The sequence below is a fragment of the Solanum lycopersicum genome, chromosome 1 (genome assembly GCF_036512215.1).
Source record: "Solanum lycopersicum chromosome 1, SLM_r2.1".
NCBI classification, from domain to species: domain Eukaryota; kingdom Viridiplantae; phylum Streptophyta; class Magnoliopsida; order Solanales; family Solanaceae; genus Solanum; species Solanum lycopersicum.
In genome coordinates, this window is record NC_090800.1 from 90,239,865 (window position 1) to 90,260,461 (window position 20,597).

Here is a 20,597-nt window from a genome sequence, read left to right on the forward strand (position 1 = left end):
AATTCTTACCAGCCAATCATGAAGCCAAATGAACTTATCTACACAACGAGAGAACATCAAGCTTTTTTGACAATATGTAGGAGTTCATTAACAGTAGAAAGATGCAACAGAAGACTCCAATCTTGGATTTGAAGAAAAAGAAGGATAGAAGTACACAATTCAAAGTAGCTTAAGAAAGAGTGACACAACTCTAGTCTATAATGTAACAGAACTTTCTCCTTCACGGAGAACTTGAACCCGTAAGTGAAGGTCTTTGTTGCGCTTTCCTCTTACAAATTCACAAATACAATGGTCATTTTTCTCCACAAGGTTCCATCTACATAAACTGCGCCATCCACCTACAAGCCATATTCTACCGTCCTTCCACTTGTTGAGTTTCGTCACAAATTCTCTGCCAATAGAGTCGCGAATGGTCATACTTGAAGGCAGTTCAAGTTTGTAGTCCTTTACCACATCAACCGGAACATACTGAATTGGGAACAAAGACTTTGTCAAGTAAGAAATGATATAACGATTGAACTACAAAATCATTCACGAAATAGTGAAAATGATTATAATTACCAGTTGATCTCTCCTCTTTGATCTTATTTTTGCTACAAAATAAGGATTTTTCGGCTGTGTTGCACGTCCACTTTTGAATATATCTACACCAAAATGGTCGTGACGATTCCTCACCTTGCAAGCAAAGGCTGTTTTGCATCTAGATTTAGTTGGTTTGGTTCATAAACAAAAATCTCATGAAACACAAATATCTACCCATGTAATTTTACAATTTTACTAACATGAATTTAAGAATGAAAGAAAAATTTTAACATGTACCAAAAGTATTAAAAAATGAAATTTAACTTTATTCCAAAAACTAAAACAAAAAGCACCCTTAGGCTTGTTTCGTTAGCCTTTCGAACTTATTATCTTAAACATTTTATATGACTTGAAGATGATCTCCAAATATACAAAGATTTTCTTTTTTTAAAAAAAAAAAAAACTTACTAACAAGAAAAAAGACGATACAAAAATATTAATTGGTGTTTACCTTTTGATCGTAGCGCCTCTTTCTTATGTGTGTTAGTTCTTTGATTCTCTCCCTCATCTTCTTCTTCTTCATCTTCATCGTCTTCTTCTTCATCTTCCACGTAACATGCTACCTTTTTAGTCTCTTTATATTCCTCGTCCTTATCCTCGTCCTCATCCTCGTCCTCATCTCGTTCTCCCATGTACTCCACATCGTTATCGTAGGAAGAAAAACTATTACAGCTATCACTAGCCCAATTCTTCTCTTTTGACTCTCTACTCTTTTGATGTTCAACAATCATTTCTTCCGCTTTTAAACCTCCAACTCCGTTCTTTTCACATTTAGTTCTTCCAAGTAATTTAAAGTCAAACATTTTATTTCCATCATAGTCAAAAAAAAGAAAATCTCCAACCTCTACACTATTATCCTCAATAAATTTCTCCCATCCATATTGAAAATACAAATTTCCTCCGATTTTGTTCACTCCTACAGGCCACATATTGCCAAATCGATCCCTAAGGTTAATTTTCATTGGTAATTTTCTATTCTTGTAATATGTAAAAGATGTGGGAATTTTCTGTGAAAAAACATAACAAACAAGTAGAATAACATCAATTTTTTTTTCATCATGTAGAAAAATATTTCAAAAAAAAAAAAACTTACGAGCCTCTTTCCACTGTTTTCAGGAGAGAAAATCTTGACGAAGCCCTTTTCCATCTTCTCTTTTGTTGTCAAACTTTAAGAGAATAGGAGAAAATACAAAAAGAGAAGAGATTATAAGAAGAAAAATAAAATGAAAATTCTGAGTATTGTTCTCTTCTCAAGTAGTAAATGCAGAAGAGAAAGCTTTTTCCTCATATGGAATACTATTAATTTCAATAATTCAGTCAATATACAATATTTGATTTTCTCTGTTTACTTTTAATAATACACAGTCAATATACAATGTTTTACTGTGTGATTCATGACAACATTCTCTAATTTGAAAAAATTATTCTAAAAAAGACCAGACACTCATTAATATGCTCTTGTCTATAAAAAGTATAAAGACACCACTCCATATGAATTGTTTGGTACAAAATTTGTAATGCAAAATTTAGTAATATTTGGTTTGTTGCTTCTCACCGTATTTTGTATTCGAATTTAAACTCTATAAAAATGTTTCTTTCCAACTATATCTTTAGAATTTTTCGTTTCATGTAATCGGACCAAAGTAGATAATTATAGGACAACATTATTTTTTATGGTCCTCTAACTAGATAGGAGAAGAACAATATTATTGTTATATTTGTTATCTTCTCACTTGAATTATTTGAAGGTAAATAACTATCATCTTAATAAATTGATCACTAACAAAATTTTAATTTCAATTTATAAAAGGTAGAACGTCTAATTTAAAACCCTAAAAAACGATAAAAAATAGTAAAATTGAACGAACCATCTACGTTTACACATAAATTACAAATTGTAATTTTAATATATATGCAGCTTTATAAATTGTTCAAAATACAAATAATTAGAAAATCACTTATAGATCAATATATAAAACATTTAATTAAGATCACAAACGTCATGTAGTTTCTCTTTTCCATTAGTAAATGTTAAACAACTCACAATTCAAATACTTCTTGATTTATATTGAATTTATTTAACAACAAACAACTCTCTCTAAATAGTAAAAGTTTTAAGCTAATTTACTCGAATAAACTTACTAATATAGATATAAAATATAGAATTAAAAAAAAATTAACAAATTGATTAAAAAGAGTTTCGCAATATTTTTATCTTTTCATCAATTAATCCTGAGTGCGGAGTTAAAAGGGTAGAAAAATTGTCAAAAATTCTAAAAGGGCATATTAATTTTTTTTTAAAATCAAAACGGTAAAATCGCTCACGATATAGCGACTTGTCGTCTGAAAAAGAGAAATCGCTGCTATTAAATTTGGTTTTTTAAAAAAATAATAATAATAAATTAAACAAATCGCTCCATACGGAGCGATTTTCAAAATCAAAAAAAATTATTTTTTTTTATAAGTCGCTGCTTCTGCAGCGACTTCTATTAAAAATTTTAATTTTTTTTCTTTTTTGCTTTACAATTGGTTGAGATTGAAAAAAGAAACAGATCAATGAAGAAGATGAAATGTGGTAATATATATAGTTATGATTTGTAATTTCTAATTTAGTTTAACAACTCTAAAATTTAGCTTCTGAATGGAACAAAATCCGTAGTAAATAAGTAGAGAAGCAAATAAAAGTAAAAAATAACCAAGAAAAAAACTGATTAAAAAATAGTAATGAATAATGAAGTGAAGAAAGTAGAGTAAAATGTTTGGAAAAAAATAAAACAATTTATAAATCTGACCTTGCTTGGTTTATTGAGAAGACTGCTTAATTTGATGCTTTTGTGTTGAGATAAATGGAAAAAACTGAGAAAGAATATAGAGGAAGGAGATGGTGGACTTCAATGATATAAATATAATTGTTAATTAAGTTTTCAAAAAAAAAAAATTAAGTGTAAAACAAAAAATGTGTTAATTAAGAATTTATTTTATATAAAATAAAGCAAAAAATAAAAAAAAATTAAAAATTTTAATACTTATAAAAAAAATTATTTTTTTGATTTGAAAATCGCTCCATGTGGAGCGATTTGTTTAATTTTTTTTTTAAAAAGCAAATTTAAGAAATCGCTGCTATTGCAGCGATTTCGCTTTTTCAGAAGGCAAAAGTCGCTAAATCGTGAGGAATTTTACCGTTTTGGTTTTTAAAAAAAATTGATATGCCCTTTTGGAATTTTTGACAATTTTTTTACCCTTTTGAGTCCGCACTCAATTAATCCTACTATATTAAATCTTATATTATTTGACCCGAAATTCCTACTACATAAAATTAAATATTACCACACATAATACCTGTCGTAATATACTTCCTACCAAATGATCCATTATGCATTTATTCAACTACTTTAAAATAGCAATTTTGGCATTCTATTTTCTTTTAAAAGATATTATAGTACCATGCAAAGTTGAGCTAGTAATAGAAGTTTGATGCTATTCTCTTTGCCATAGTAAAGATCTTTTAATTTTGATTAAAAACAAATATAAAATCTTTTAATTTTTTTAAAATAAAATTTATATATTTATAACAATATAGAAAATACTATAAATCACAATAAATAATAATTTAAAATATTTAAAAGGCATATTAAAAATTATACAAACAAAACTTAATTTGAATATCAAGATAAAAAATATGTCACATAAATTAGGAGAAAGAAAATAACAACGATTACTAAGACATATTGTAAAAAAATCAAAGAGACAAAAAATAATGTTGTCATTATTGTCGAATGTCGAGGAAACAACAAATAAAATGAAGTTGTACGGTACAAAAAAATTGAAGTAAATGTTTTGATATTCTAGTAGATAAAAATAATAATTCTAATGAAAAATATATCAACTTTAAATTTTGAAATTAAAAAATAAAAAAATCTCGTGAAATATAATGAAATATTTAAAATAATAAATAATTAACAAAGATGTCCCTTGATTTATAAATTTTAGATGATAAGAGGGTATATATTTTGTTCGGTGAAAATTATAGTTTTCAATTATTTATTCGAAGTTAAAAGGCCAATTTCAGAATCCATCAATTATGCTATAAAATGTATAATAAGAACTATATGGTAATGAATAACTTGAGTTCTACAGAATTTATGTTAAAGCAAGGCAAAGGTCTTGTTGTAGACACCACAAGCTATGTTGAAAAAGACAAAACTTAATTTTTACAGTCAAATTAAGGTAAAGTTCTATTTTATAATTAAAAGTTAATGTCATAAAATACGTGACTTAATTTCTACAAATTTTATACCTAGTAAGGTAGAAGTTTAGTTTCTGAACCATCAAGTTATGTCGTTAAATGTATAACTCAATCCCTGCAATATTTACAGAGAGCTGCATAAAAAAATTTGAAACTTATATTGAGTAATTAAATTATACAAATACTAAACAACTTATGTCGCACAAGTTAAATACTTATAGAATTTATTCCGAGCAACTTAGGTCATATATAAGAGTTATTTAGTAAAAAAAAAATTCATTAAATGAGTAGTAAAAAAAAAAATTAAGACTACGTAAAGATCACCATACTGAAGGAAAAAAAATTAAACACTACACTGAAATAGAAAGAGGAGGATGCTAGAAAGAGTGAAATATTATAATTGTAATGTATAATTTTTTTAAATATAGCTATGGATGTTAGATACATAGTATACATTACTATATCATGTACTAAACTTCTTCTTTTTTTTTTCAAATTAATGAGGGATAAAAGTAAGTTTCAGTGAAAATATTTAAAATTATGTAATCAAACTAATATATTGCATATAGTCATAAAATAAATTTCTTTAGTCGAAAATGAACAAAGAAAGAATTCTTAAAGAATATAATGTATTATATTATTTTTATATTAGGCGTTGCTAAATGGTGCGGCTATATATGGTTGGCATTTGGCTTCTTCTTTGTAAATTCTAAAACCCTATAAAAACCCTAACACGGTCCGACCCGAACCAGTCTCACTCTGCCGATGACTTCCGCCGGCCTGCTCCTCCGTCGTTCTGCCCATAAAATTGTAAGATGTTTGTCTTATTCTCTTAGATCTTTCATATTCTGAGATTTTAAATCTTGTTGTGAATGGTTTGATCTTACTGTTTCCGAATTAAAAAATTACAAACATTTTTTTATTAAATTAAACATCACTTCAAAGAGGTTGATTTGTGTTATTGATAGTTATAGCTCTGAGTTTATGGGTAAAGAAATAAGAATATGTTCGTTCAATTGTCTCTGTCTGTGGGAGATCAACATTATGATTATAGAGATTGTCCGGTGAATTACATTGAACACAAAACAGATTGGACCATACACCCGTAAGCAGACTCCACTGTTATGAAAAAAACTGAACACTACTGATATTTTAAATTTTACAGTCAATGGTTTTAGCTTACTATATCACGTTCTTGATTTGAAATAAATATCCCTTCTTGATTTCTTGAAAGAGTTGATTTTTGTTGTTGATTGCTTAGCTCTGAGTTTATGAGTAAAGAATGTGTTCTATTTTCTGTGGGAGATCAAGATTATGGTTATAGAGATATTCCGGTGAATTACATTGAAATTTTTGATTCTTTAATCATACTTGCTGAACATTCTTAACATTTCGTAATCGTTCATCATCAACCATCTAACATTTAAGAGATAAGCAACTGAAAGAAATAATTCATTAAGTATTAATTGTATATCGGCCAAAATAGCACCAATACAAAGTTTGAACCAAAACAGGAAAGAAACGCTAGTGGAACATGCTCCGCTAGCTCAACTCTAAAACTACGCTAGAATGTAAAACAGTAGCATCCTCGAAAGCATGAGGACCTACCAAACTCCGGATGAATACTGATGTCCGGATAGCTGCAACAACGAACCTGTAGCTCTAGCGTCCACCTGTGCCTGCACCTAAAAGTAGATGTTCGTATGGAATTAGTACACACTTGTACTAAGTATGAGTATATGCAAGTACACACCAGGGACATGCATGAGGAAGAATAGCTCTTTCCTAACAACATGATTTTTGGAAGTCAAGTCAGTGGACTTGCCAAATTGAGATTGGGAAAGTTATGCCATGAGAGTGACATGCATCATTATAATTATCGTATAGCACACAAAACATAACATATTCATATAACACATAACATATAACACATACTTTCTTTCATATTATTCATTCGTATACCATGAGACCTTATTATCATAGACTTAACTTTAAGACTTTCCAAAATGAGGGCTCAACATATGGGACCTCAACTAGGGAGCCTTCTTTAGCAAACACAGAGTCTGCTTCACTCATTCATTCGTATTTCATTTCAATTCATTCATAGGCCAGTGCGAACACCAGGTATACCTAGGATGTAGTTTAAGACTCTCATCGGGTTTGCTGTGCAATGATCAGGAATGACCTAATGTCATTACCTGAATCTAGCTCACCTCTTGATTATCCTATCCTAACACCTTCGGTATCATTCATTTCTTTATATGATTCGTTTGAGGCTGACCTCATTCATTCATTGGGAACTTTAACTTTAACCGACATAGATCATGTGAGCATCATGAAATCCAGTGTCTTCCCCACACCGAAAAGAGGTGGAATCACCGGCCAAAGCGATTCAATAACATGCTAGCGTATATGGGAATTTAACCCCGCCAGATCCCTATAGTGGCAATATAGGTTCAAAGACTAGGAGATGTATGGAGACCCATACCCGGCAAGCCGGACAGTCTCATCTCATGAGAATTACGTGAACCTCCGCCCTTCCCGAAAGAAGGCATCACCACTCATAGCTAGCCTATCGGTGCTCGGTATAAAGTTCCATTACATGCAACTCATACATCATAGAAGTTTGCTTCTAGTATGAAGACATCATAGCTCAATAGATGATTTCTCATCTCATCATTAGTATTAAGTGTTTTAAACTCAATATTTTTATTAGAGTATTCATAGAGACTGGTCTCTTCATTATCTTACACTCTCATTGGTGAGTATGTATCGGTAACATTTACTTAAGCTCATTTAAGATTGCTCTCATCATATGCATTAACCTCACATCATGATTGTCGCCACATTCTTCATTTCATTACGTATATCTTAGGTTCACTTATTCTTGAACGTATGTTAAACTTATATATCTATACATACAAGCCATGAGGCTTCATTTATAGTTCGTTAAGTGAATTCTTGTTTTTCTAAGATTATGTATTACAAGACTTATGTATCTTGTATATATGCCAAGATCTTTGATTTTTGATCTAAGTAGATGACATTATTCTTGAATATTTCACTCACGTATGACTTATGTATCAATACGGAGGTTTGGACACGAGAACCCAAATTTTGAATTATTTGGATATCATTTATATTTTTCATTGATTTTAGTTCTAATATTCATAAATTTAGAACTCTAAGTTAAGTCTCAACATTTTCGTGAAATAATAAATTTTCTATTTTAATTAGAATTCTAAATTAAATTTCAATCATTTACATGAAAGAATAATTTTCTAATTTAATTAGAATTCCAATTTAAATCTCAATATTTACATAAAAGAATTAATATTCTATTTTTAATTAAGATTCTAAATTAAATCTCAATGTTTACATAAGAGAATTAATTTTCCAACTTTAATTAGAATTTTAATTTACTATTATTATTATTTTTAATTAAATTCGCTTGAATAGGGAGGTTGTGGGTTCGAACCCCCACAGCCTCACCTTTATTCCCTTAATATTTTTACCCCCCCTTCAGCCCTGAGGTCGCGGGTTCGATCCCCACGCCTTGCATCCCCCCTTTTTATTTATTTATTTATTTTTTTTTTAATTCTTTGACATCCCAAAAATTTCCAGATTCTTTTTAAACCTATTTCTATGTTTTTGGAAATTTATTCCACTATTTTTCTGCACTTTTTCATCAAGTTTCACATTAGTTCTTAGGGAGATTTCATGGTTCATTCACTTCACTATGCTTCATCAAAATAAACATCACATTGCACACCCATTTCACACATAAAATACATGATAAATAAACAACTTATATACCCCAAAACAATGCCTAAAACACTGCCCTATACACACCCATACATCAACTTTTTCCGATCATATTCTGATGATCATTATCGCGATTTCCCGCACATAAACACATTCATATTTAATTTAAACACATCATTCATGCAAAAATCTAGCAGCACAACATACCCATCCTACAAATTCATTAGGGAGCTAAGGACAAGGACATACGAAGGGGAACAACCTTAGTTTCAAGAGTTTAAGAAACGTCCGAAAGAAAGTACTCTTGGAGAAAGAATTCCATGAGAGAAACTCATACCTTAATCGATGTTCAAACTTTAATGTTGCTGCCCGGAAAACTCCTCCAAACCACTCCCAATTCACTTCAAAGTATACCTCTCTCGACGAACCTCTCTTAGCCTTGACGTTTTGATTACTTTTTCTTTTGCTTAAAAATTTTTTTGTGAGTTCTTCAAGCATGAAAATTATTGATATTTTGGCAGAAATAATGTGAGGAAGATGGAGAACGTGAGAGAGGGAGTTTAGAAGCGTGAGAGAGAGAGGGCTAATTGGATTAGGAGACTAATTCAAGAATTAGTCAAATAACATTAAAATAAATAAATACAAATCTGTTTTATTTATTTATTTATTTATTCATTTAAAACATGAAAGGACAATTATGCCCTTAAATACCTATTTATTCTTATTTACATAATTCTCTTTTTTTTTGAATCGTCACCAGAGCTCTTTCCAACACTCCTAATCTCTCCAAAATTAAATCTAATGCTCCTTGAATTCCAGTTTGAGCATTGCATACTTCCTCTTGCGAATTCAGCAGATCGGAGAGCATTTCATCGTGCCTTGCTATCTTATCCTCTGTAATCTTCCAGCGTGTGCCCTCAGCCATTACACAGGTTCGAAGGCTCTGATACCAAGTGTTATGATCTTCCTAAGATCACAAGCTCAATCCACCAACAAATCAAAAAATGCAGAAGAAAATCAACTGTAGAATTTATTGATACCGAAGTTCTTTATTACAACTACTGATACTACAACTATGGAATCTACTGCTACGCCATTGATGATCTGCAAGGAAACAAGAAGAAGAAAAAGAAGATTCTGGATCGAAGAAGAAAGAAGGAAACAGAGAAGAGAATTGGTGTGACTTATTTTTCAGTTATTTCCCTCTCTCTTCCAGCATGACTACGTATAACAACCTCCACCAACAACCTGTACCCACGTGTCATAATCCTCACCCTCAACTTTCCTTAATCAACTTCCAATCTCATCCGTTCATTTTATATTTCTGTTAACCTTCCTATTTCCTGTTATTGCCATATTCAAAGATCGAATCCCTGCAACCCATATTTGTTATACCTTTAAATGCTTAACTGTATATCATTATTGATCTTACAAATTGAATTTTGTAAATTTAAATGTCAATATGGAAATTGCACATTTATTGCTAAAAACACATGAGGCTTAAATGCACATTAATCAAGCTAGTAAATTTGAATTTCTAATGCTTAAAACAAAATTTTAATTACAACTTGAGATTTCTATTGATAATTTCAAGCGGAAAATTATTAAAAAAACAAAGAATACTATATAATTTTTTTTAAAACTCCTTTAACATTAAATAAGAATGGTGCTTTTAAAAATATTTTGAAAAAAAAACATTCCACAAACCATTTATTTTACCATATACTCTATCTTTTATATAGAAAGAATACAAGGATGGACTTAGAATATGCCCCATACTTCATGAACACATATTTTAAATCTTGAATAAATAAAAATAATCACAGTATAACTATTAGTAATATTTTGCTTCTTAAAATTGAATCAAACAAAATAACGTGTGCATATAAGTTGAATCACAGCTATTTCTAATCTATTTCACTCTTTTTCTTTGTCTCTCTCTAAAACCCTAAACCCTAACACTGAACTTCCCCTTTGCAGTTATAAAGTAGCGTTGGCCGCACAGCCGCCGCCTTGCTCAATCTCTCCTCGCCGTGAACTACCTCTTCTCTGTCCGCCGCCGATAAAACTGTGAGTTATTTTTTCAGCCTGTTATGTTTCTGACTTTGTGTTCTCTAATTGTGGTTGATTTATATCATTGATGGTTTAGCTGAGTTTATGGTTGATTGTAGAACAGTAAATTTGTTCAATTGTTATAGAGGTTGTAGTTGGATTGGATTGAATGGAAGTATGTGTGAACGACTAGTAGGTATTATTAAGCCGGAAGCTTATTACTACTGTTCTTTTATTTATAAAATATTAAAAAAATTATGTAACTATCTATGTCACTGTTCCACGAAATAAAATCTGCAGTTCTTTTTCCACTATCCTGTGAGCATGGAATTCAAAAAATTTGGGAGAACTTTGTTAATGTTTGCCAAATTGTCACTTTAATGCTTACTTTTACTTTTAGTGGATTTTTCTTTGCAATCACCACTAAGCAGCACCAAGGAAAAGTGACATTCTTTTTGGGACAAGGCTAAAAATGTAGAGGGTGCCGCATAAATTGGAGTGCTATAGAAGTTTTGCATTCAAATAAAGAGTTCTTTTTTACCAGATATGAAGTATTGAGTAATTTGGAAGATGTTGGTTGGGTTAAGGGAAATTTTGGCTTTGACAAGTTTAGATGCTGACTGAACTGCGTGTAATAGTGTTTATGCATTAACATGTGTCTGTATCTGAATTAATGATATAGTTCTAGAACTTTGCAATTTTGTTTTCTCTCAGAATATAGATTAATATCGAGGAATTTAAGCTTAATGTCCCCGTTCTATTTTCATCAAGAAAACATTGTCTTTAAGTTTTCAAAATCTTATGTATTTTAGGAACTACCAAAATTAAACTTAGGATCTTTGCAATTTTTTATATTTATTTTCATCTTAGAAAATATCGTACTATTTTTTAGTACCTCACAAATTGGATATTTGACATGATAGACAAATATTGGAATTATGAGCATGGAGACGGTTGGGTCTGAGCAATCAAGAGAGAAAATGAAGAAAGACAAGAAAAAAAGGAAGGCTGAAACAGAGGGACCTGATACCCCATCAACCTCTCACATTTCTAGCAATCCTATGGAGAAGAAGAAGCAAAAAAGAGCTGTAGACAAAGAGAGGCGCAGGGTGGAGACCGAGAAAAAAACCGAAGCCCAGCAAGTAGTGGTGTCCTCTGAATTGAAAAGTAATAAGAGCGCGGTGATTTCTCCCACTACTAGTGGATTGCCTGAGTTCCACATTGCTGTATTTAAGGACCTTGCAGCTGCCGATGCTTCTATTAGAGAAGCAGCTGCTAATTCTTTAGTTGCTGAGTTGATTGAAGTTCAGAAGGCTTATGATATTCTAGAGAACAAGGAAGTGGTTGAGGGACAGCTCAAATTGGAAGCTGAAAAGGATGATGGGTTGAACAACTGTGCCCCTTCGTTGAGATATGCAGTTCGGAGGCTAATTCGGGGCATTTCTTCATCAAGAGAGGTGGGTTAGGTTAACTTTTAGCACAATGTTCTGTGGGTTTGTTTAAATTTTGTGCCTTGTTATATTTGACGATTTAATTTGAATGCTTCAATAAGGGCTATATGCCTTCACATTTTCATTTTATTGTTGAATAATTTTTAGGGAGACTTATATCTCTATGGGTTCTTGTTGACATACCCAACTGATGAAAGCACATTCATGCTGGAAGGGTTGTATTGCACAATACGACGCTTAGGCTGTCTTTCCTGTATTGACCTTTAAAAGGTTATTTTATTTTAGAATAGAACCATAAAAGGTTACCTTCTTGCAGGTAGATACTCACAGCTTGTGTCATTGAATTTTTTCAGTAGTCCTATGGTCTACAGTTTTGAATTAAAAGGTTAAATGATATAATGTAGGCTTAAGAGACAGGTGTCTCTTCTGCTTATAGTCCCATGTTCCATGGTTGTCTCGATCAACTGCTCCCATATAAAGCCTCATCTATTTCCTTGTTTGTGCAGTGTGCAAGGCAAGGGTTTGCATTAGGCATGACAGTGTTGGTTGGTGCTGTTCCATGCATAAAAGTGGATGCCCTGTTGAAGCTTATTGTTGAATTATTGGAGATCTCTTCTTCCATGAAGGGTCAGGTGGGAAGGATCTCCTTTTGTGAAATGTTACCTTTCTCAAAAAAAAAATAATAAGGATCTCCTTTTGTGAACTGATAGTTTTCTTATGGTCTGTCTGAAAAGCTTAACTTGGTTTTGTAGGACATGAAAGATTGCCTATTGGGACGCTTATTTGCTTACGGATCTATTGCAAGATCAGGGAGATTAACTTTGGAGTGGACTGCTGATAAGAACACTCCTTATATTAAAGAATTTGTTGGTTCTCTTGTCTGGCTGGCAAAAAAGAAGCTCTACTTACAAGAGCCTGCTGTCTCAATTATTTTGGAATTGGTTGACAAGGTCTTTCACTTTTACAAGCCTATGAATTGCAAATTTATTCTCTGTACATTCACTTTAGTTATCTATTGAAAATGACTTCACTGATTGCCTTTTCCTGCGTCATTATAAACTCGTATGAGCTCACCATCCCCTTATTGAACTTGCAGTTTTTTTTTTTACTTGCCTATAAAACATAAAACATCATCTCTTCCTACTCTTCCCGCTACATCTTACTTATTTTTGGGCAAGAAAATGTTATACGCTTATCCAAATAATATCACCTCTTCCTACAACTAAGCTGTGGTTTTGTTATGTTGCCGATTTAACTTTCTTCATTTAGTGTGTTTTTGCTTCAGCATGCTGTCCATTTCACTTTCTTCATTTAGTTTATTTTTTGCTTCAGCATGTTGTCCTCTATTTGTAGTCTTTGCTTAGGCTGCATTCAGTTTAGCCGTCTCACCATCCATATTTTTGCCATGCCAGTTACCTGTTGAAGTTTCATTGAACCATGTTCTTGAAGCTCCTGGGCTTAAAGAGTGGTTTGAAAGTGCAACGGAAGTTGGAAATCCTGATGCTTTGCTTCTTGCCCTTGCCATACGTGAAAAAACTGGTGTTGATAACAAAGATTTTGGCAAGCTTCTGCCTTTTCCTTATAGCCCCAGCCGGCTTTTCAGTGTGGAACATTTGTCCTTGCTTTCCAATTGCTTGAAGGTGCTACTGAACTTCTTCATTTTCTTTCCTTGAAAAGGATTGTTCATTAGTTTGATTTTTGTCGACTTTATGGATGTGCAGGAATCCCACTTCTGCTTGCCACGAACTCATAGTGTATGGTATTCCTTGGTAAATATTCTTTTACCTGAAAATGTTCAACAAGATTTTGATCCCTCAGCAGCTTTAAATTCCACAAGGAAGCACAAAAAAGGCCGCAAGGGTAGCTCAGCTGAAGAAGATATTGAGAAAAATCTTAAAAACTTTTGTGAAGTTATCATTGAAGGATCACTTCTTCCATCATCTCATAATTGCAAGAATTTGGCGTTCAATGTTTTGCTGCTTCTCCTTCCAAAATTGCCCACATCGTGCATCTACAACGTCCTGTCTTACAAAGTTGTCCAGTGCTTAAAGGACATACTTTCTGCGAAAGACACTAATCTATTCAAAGCCAGTCAATACTTTTTAAGAGAATTTTCTGAGTGGGTCAAGCATGATGATGTTAGAAGAGTGGCAGTTATTATGGCTTTACAGAAACATAGTAATGGGAAGTTTGATTGCTTCACCAGGTCAAAAACAGTTAAAGAGTTGATGGCTGAGTTTAAAACTGAGTCTGGATGCATGCTTCTCATTCAGAACTTAGTTGACATGTTCCTGGATGAAGCTCGTGCTTCAGAGGAGACTTCAGATCAGAGTCAAACTACAGATGACAACTCAGAAATTGGTTCCTTAGAAGATAAGGATTCTGTTGGAACAGTAGGAACGCCCGATTTTTTGGAAGGATGGGTTGTAGAGTCACTTCCAAATAGCTTGAAGCATTTATCTCTGGATACAAATGCAAGGTTCAGGGTCCAAAGAGAAATTCTAAAATTTTTGGCAGTGCAGGGTCTATTTTCTTCGACACTTGGAACTGAGGTGACATCTTTTGAATTGGAAGAAAAATTTAGGTGGCCAAAGTCTGCCATTTCAAGTGCTCTTTGTAGGATGTGCATTGAGCAGCTGCAGTTACTGCTATCCAATGCTCAAAAAGGCGAAGGACCTCAAGTTGTGCCTAGTGGTCTTGAAGCTAATGATCTTGGAGCTTATTTCATGAGATTTCTTACCACATTGCGAAACATTCCTTCTGTTTCGCTGTTTAGATCCTTGGGCGACGATGATGAAAAAGCTATCAAGAAATTGCAGGCTATGGAGTCTCAGCTCTCAAGACAGGTGCTATTTTGTGTTGCTTCATTTTGTAGAATCGTAATAATGTTACTGACTTCAACACTGGTCAAAGTTTTGTTTCTCTGTGAAACCAATGCCGCTTGCTTTAGGCCTTTTAATTCTCTCTTTTATTGTTTGATAAGAACGTACTCCAACATTGGTGTGAGGTATATCAGTTAGCTCTTATCTGAAACAGCCATAACTTGTTATTACTCATCTTATATCAATTATTGCCATCAACAACTTGTATTTTATTTATGCATATTGACCACTATTCACCGTGTACAGGAAAGTGAAAACTTATCAATATTATCTGTGTGGAAGTTTGATTGTTAATCCTTTTCTTCTCTGACCTAAATCTTTTCTCCAAACAATTGCAGGAGAGAAGCTTGGGTCCAGGTATTGCCAAAAATAAGTTACATTCCATGAGGTACCTTCTGATACAATTGTTGCTTCAAGTCCTACTTCGCCCTCAAGAATTTTCTGAAGCCGCCTCTGAATTGGTTATTTGCTGTACCAAAGCTTTTCGATCTTCTGATCTTCTTGCTTCCTCTGGAGATGATGAAGCAGAGGGAGATGATAGTCCTGAATTCATGGATGTTCTAGTGGACACTATGCTTTCGTTGCTGCCACAATCATCAGCACCGATGCGGACAGCTATTGAGCAGGTAAACAATAGGAAAAAAAAAGCATAATATTCCATCAGTTCTTATGGTGATTTAATATTTCCCAAAACCATGACCTTGTGACATGCTAGTCATTATTTCTAATGCATTATTGCACCTACTGTATTTTGATGTGAACTTCATTCTGAATCTTTTTGACCAAATTAATAAGAGAAGCAACCTAAAAGGAGGTGAAGTTTTTACTTATACGGATGTTTTGTCTTAGAAGACTGAGTTCTCAATCTCAAGCTGTTAGGTGGTGTAGGCGATATGAATTTTCACTGTTCATGCTGCTCCATTTAGACCCATCTCAATCTTTTTTAGCACTAGAAGTTCTCTACATATTTTACTGGCAAACTAACCTCTTGAGAAATAATTGTCAAAAAAAAAAGCATCTTGAGAAAAAACTAGCGGACTCCTAGTCTACATTGGACTCAAAGTAAGCATACCAAGATGACTATAATTTAATCACAACTGATTCACATAACCAATCTTGATTTTTCCTTATTGTACCTTGGCCCCTCTCTAATTAGTGACCATGATTTATGTAATCTGTTTAGTTCGCTCTTCGGTTTTTAAAGTTTTTTCACCAATTGTTAACACCCCTAGGTAATGCAATAGTTCTCCTGGGAAACAAAATTCATGATGATATGTCACTCATGCTGGACGATTGGGTCTATTTAGTTATCTGATAGAAGATATCTTTTCTTTTTCCTTTTTTCTTTTTAATTGTTGAAAGGTAATATTCAAATTTTAAGCACAATATTCTTAGCACTGCAAGCCTTATCTAAAGGAAGATGTGGTTTTTATAACCAGGACATTTCTCATGTCCAATGACGCAAAGTTTGAAACTCGGTGGATAATTGGTTTGGCCTTCTACCCTTTTGCGCTTAAACATTAGGCTATTTCGTACGGCAAGATTCACACTTGTGATGTGCTCCTAACTTGCACATCCTGCCCTTTGCTCTTGCCCCTAGACAAAACCCTTCGGGTCAAGTTTTTTCTGAATACAGGACTCAGTTTATCCTTTTTCTGTGGTTTTGCACATGGATTTACTGTTAATTATTTGATGAGAAAATAGTGAATGCAATGCTTCATTTAATTCCTTTATTGGGATACACCTGTTTTGGTTTTTATATCAATGGTATTCCGTCTTGTTTTTCTTTGTTTCCTCTTCGGTTAGTTTTAAACAAATTGAATTTTTTAGTCTTCTCTCAAATTGTTAAAATTTATGATCTTCACTTTGGAAAAACACCTTATAATAATGGTATCATATTTCAAATTAACTTGACATGGTCAATTTTAAGAATTCGTTAGGACATGTTTTTGCTGATCTCTTCATTACAGAGTTTGCTTATCATGCAAAAATAATATTTTCTTGTTCTTTCGGTGGTAAAAGAGGATAAAATGTCGATAGCTCTACACTATCTTTCCTTGTCCATTGATGCTCAACATTAAAAGCACGTAGTAGATGCATAGTACGAGTACATGGTAATTGTTGGGAGCTTTTTTTTTTGCAAAAATGCTCATGTTTGCATTCTTTTTGGATAACCTTGTAGTCTGGGCTAGTTTGTGCGCCCTTTAATTAACTCCATAGGTACTGCACCTCCCACCTTCACAAGTACTGCGTAATCCATCCACTAAGTCCTAGGTAAAGGGAAAGAAATCATTGGAGTGTTTTTACTCCCTTGGGATTTGAAATTGAGACCTCACGACTCGAACCACCTCATTGAATACTAGGCAATACCTTTCTGTGCATGTATGAATACTTGAAAATTGATTGTTTCTGTTCTTTTTAATTATGTTTCTCTTTGTGAAGTACTTGAGTTTGTTTGAACTCTGCAACAGCTGCTGTTGCTCAGGCTCTTCTTCAGCTACTTAAAAACATTTTTTCCTTTATAGGTTTTCAAATGTTTTTGTGAAGATGTTACGGATGATGGGTTACATCGAATGTTGCGGGTTATAAAGAAAGATCTCAAACCAGCCAGACACCAAGAAACTGACAGTGAGAATGAAGATGACGATGATGACGACGTTCTTGACATTGAAGAGGCTGAGGAATCTGATGAAGCAGAGATGGATGAAACTGCGGAGAGGCATGCACATGTGGATGACTCAGAGACAGTAGTTGGTGTTGAGGGTGTTACCTCAGAACTTCCTGTAGCTTCTGATGATGATTCTGATGAGGGATTAGATGATGATGCAATGTTCCGCCTGGACACACATCTTGCTAAAATGTACAACGCTAAGAAGAACCAGGCTGGTAGTGAAACTGCTCATTCACAGCTTGCCCTCTTCAAACTTCGTGTCCTCTCGTTGCTGGAGATTTACCTACACGAAAATCCAGGCAAGTCTTTCTTCATTCACTAAGGGGTCGTTTCGTGTGAGGGATAAGAATAAATAGTTGTTCTATAAAATTTTGATGTCTTGTTTGGTTGGCATGTTTGGAATAACTTATCCCACCATTTATAGCATAGTGATTGGATAAGTTATCCCCTAAACATGGTGGGGAAGTAATTGATCTTGGGATAGGTAGTTCCCAACCAAACAACCCCTAAAGGATTGCTGTTTCCTGGCTAGGATGAGGATGATTCATGTATTTAAAGTAGCATACTTTTATCATCTTTGATATTTCTTTAGTTGCTTTGTTTAGAACTCAGCAAACCCAGTACAGTGGTTGGTCATTATTTTGCAATCCCACATATATTACAGGTTTAAGTTATGAGTTAAAATATGTATTATTTTATGTGGAGTAGTAAATGGAATAATTAATAGAAGGATTGGTAATACATGGATTAAAGTACTACAATGATAAATTTATCCTCTATTACTCCACAGTTAGATTCTTGGCTTTGGTTATGGTACTTTCATGTCCCAGTTCTGTTCCTTGCATCATTTTTATAGATTTAACATTTTTTTATTGACACTGGTAACTTTAGTCTTAGTCTAAACTGCTACCTATAACTAGCACATCAAAGATATCATCTGTCCTAGTCCATCTTGATCTTCTGTAAGCTATTCTGCGCACATCAAAGATTTAACATTTTATCATGCATTGTTAATAAGTTTTTTATTTTAAGAGTTATATAGTTTATATTAATTTCTAATACAACAAACAAATATTAACAACCACATATACTGTAAAATCCCACAAGTGAGGGGAAAACCGGAAAAACAAATATGTGAAGAAATAATTCATGCATTGTGTGATCCCTACATAACCAAGCTCTACATATCTGACCCCCACATTACTTATTCCTTCATAACCTACATATTGATGCATTTTGGGGCGAAGTCAATTAGACTAACTTTTCTCATTTAATTTTACATGTACTAATTGCTCCTCTTGTGCGTCATCATTCCTTGTTCTGTTCAATTTAATTAACCGTATTTCAACCTTATTTGCCTTGTATACATGTTGACTTGTAGATGCCTAACGTCTCCTAAAGATGTTGTTGGACTCACTATTCTTATGTATCAATCACTTTGGGCATCTTTATATGGCATGTCATTCCTATGATCCTATCAAATCCTCGCTTCAGCCTTTCTATTTTAGTTCTGCATGTATGGCTTTTAATCTGTCGATTCTCCTCAAAAATATTACCTATTATAAATACCATGAATAAAAGATTCTCCTGTATACACTTTGATCTTGTGGCTGAATATCATGATCTGAGGCTTTTGTTCCTCTTGTATTAAGCACTGCTGTATACACTATTTGTTTGATCTTATTGATTCATTAAGGTGTTAATTGTTATCTAAATTTTCCACTTTGCAGAGAAGCCAAAAGTAGTGAAAATATTCTCAAGCCTAGCTCATGCATTTGTAAACCCTCACACTACGGAAGGTAACGAACAACTTGGCCAGCGAATTTGGGGAATTTTACAGAAGAAAATCTTCAAGGCAAAGGACTATCCAAAAGGTGAAGTCATCGAATTCCCAGTTCTTAAGTCTCTCTTGGAAAGGAACTTGGTACTGGCAGCAAAACATTTCAAGAAAAAGAAATCTGCCTCTAGTTTGTCAAAGAAAAAGCTGTCTGCTGCCTTGAATAGATTCAAAATGATCAATTCTCTTGCCCAGAGTTCAATATTTTGGATTTTGAAGATTATTGATACGAAAAAACGTCCAAAATCTGAACTTGAGGAGGTTTCTTGTATATTCAGAGAAAAACTGGAGGGTTACTTAGATAGTAAAAGTACTCGAATGAAGTGCGAGTTTCTAAAAGAAGTCTTTAAAAGGCGACCACGGATTGGATATCCTCTATTTGGGTTCCTTTTGGAGAAATGTGCTAGTGCAAAGCTACAGTTTCGTCAAATTGAAGCTCTTGAACTGGTCATCGAGATGTTAAAATCGTTTGTTTCTTCAAACCCTGATGACAACAGCCATTTTGCCGAGTTAGGCAGCCATCTTGCCAAGTCAGGGTGTCTTGTTAATGTGTTGTTGAAAAATATGCCGGATAAGGCATCACGACGAGCTGATGTTCGTAAGTTTTTTGGAAAAGTGATTCAGGTCTTAACAGATGTTGAACTGAGGGCCTTGTTTCTTAAGGCTCTGGAACCTGATTGTGAAGCTCAACTGAAGGGCATGTTTCCTGTTTTAAATCAGTGAATGGTAGGGGCAAAGGTATATGACAATATTCATAATTCGCATGTTGGGGTGACCAATTTGTCATTGTTTCCTAGCGTTTAATCAGACCATAAGTTATTTATAATTTTGTTTACTACTGGAATTTACTGTTTTCACCAAGATTTTTCTTGGGTTGTTGAAAAACTTGTAGCAACACCAGTTTTGGTTATATGTAATACTTCATAGTAACTGTACAATTCCAAAATTTTGGCATACGTGGCGCGAATTGACATCTTACCAATGATTGTTTCCATTCGTCATTCTTCACCCCTATTATTTCACGTCATTATTTATCATTGTGAGTCTATAGTTGATAAATTCGTCTCAGTGAAACAAGAGTAATTTTTTGCACAAATTCTTACCAGCCAAT

The 20,597-nt window shown here is 33.4% G+C and overlaps 2 protein-coding genes across 4 annotated transcripts; one reads left to right on the forward strand and one right to left on the reverse strand.

Annotated features, from left to right (window-relative positions):
- Nucleotides 1-19: 19 nt before the first annotated feature.
- LOC138337045 (B3 domain-containing protein REM20-like) lies at nt 20-3,416 on the reverse strand. 2 transcript variants are annotated; one of them, XM_069289760.1, is made up of 5 exons: nt 3,375-3,416; nt 1,676-1,748; nt 1,034-1,589; nt 562-689; nt 20-468 (listed from the first exon to the last, which is right to left on the reverse strand). In XM_069289760.1, the coding sequence occupies exons 2-5, from the start codon at nt 1,727-1,729 to the stop codon at nt 196-198; spliced, it is 1,011 nt and encodes a 336-aa protein (XP_069145861.1). In that variant the 5' UTR covers nt 1,730-1,748; nt 3,375-3,416; the 3' UTR covers nt 20-195. The 2 variants fall into 2 exon arrangements, with proteins under 2 accessions (XP_069145861.1, XP_069145860.1); XM_069289759.1 differs by lacking the exon at nt 3,375-3,416 and having other exon boundaries at nt 1,676-1,924.
- Nucleotides 3,417-5,473: 2,057 nt separating this feature from the next.
- On the forward strand, nt 5,474-20,432 carry LOC138338684 (rDNA transcriptional regulator pol5-like). Of its 2 annotated transcripts, XM_069289769.1 has the most exons (11): nt 5,522-5,638; nt 9,413-9,770; nt 10,574-10,663; nt 11,569-12,102; nt 12,603-12,728; nt 12,849-13,046; nt 13,509-13,736; nt 13,818-14,942; nt 15,317-15,604; nt 17,504-17,948; nt 19,380-20,432. In XM_069289769.1, the coding sequence occupies exons 4-11, from the start codon at nt 11,584-11,586 to the stop codon at nt 20,207-20,209; spliced, it is 3,759 nt and encodes a 1,252-aa protein (XP_069145870.1). In that variant the 5' UTR covers nt 5,522-5,638; nt 9,413-9,770; nt 10,574-10,663; nt 11,569-11,583; the 3' UTR covers nt 20,210-20,432. The 2 variants fall into 2 exon arrangements, with proteins under 2 accessions (XP_069145866.1, XP_069145870.1); XM_069289765.1 differs by lacking the exon at nt 9,413-9,770 and having other exon boundaries at nt 5,474-5,638.
- Nucleotides 20,433-20,597: the final 165 nt, after the last annotated feature.

Bases quoted from the DNA above. Each gene is read 5' to 3' on its own strand.
- LOC138337045 (XM_069289760.1), bottom strand. From the start codon at position 1,729: ATGGAAAAGGGCTTCGTCAAGATTTTCTCTCCTGAAAACAGTGGAAAG. The intron at 690-1,033 runs GTAAACACCAAT...GATGCAAAACAG, and splicing joins AGAGGCGCTACGATCAAAAG to CCTTTGCTTGCAAGGTGAGG. The intron at 469-561 runs GTAATTATAATC...TTCCCAATTCAG, and splicing joins CAAAGAGGAGAGATCAACTG to TATGTTCCGGTTGATGTGGT.
- LOC138338684 (XM_069289765.1), top strand. From the start codon at position 11,584: ATGAGCATGGAGACGGTTGGGTCTGAGCAATCAAGAGAGAAAATGAAG. The intron at 12,103-12,602 runs GTGGGTTAGGTT...TTGTTTGTGCAG, and splicing joins GCATTTCTTCATCAAGAGAG to TGTGCAAGGCAAGGGTTTGC. The intron at 12,729-12,848 runs GTGGGAAGGATC...TTGGTTTTGTAG, and splicing joins CTTCTTCCATGAAGGGTCAG to GACATGAAAGATTGCCTATT.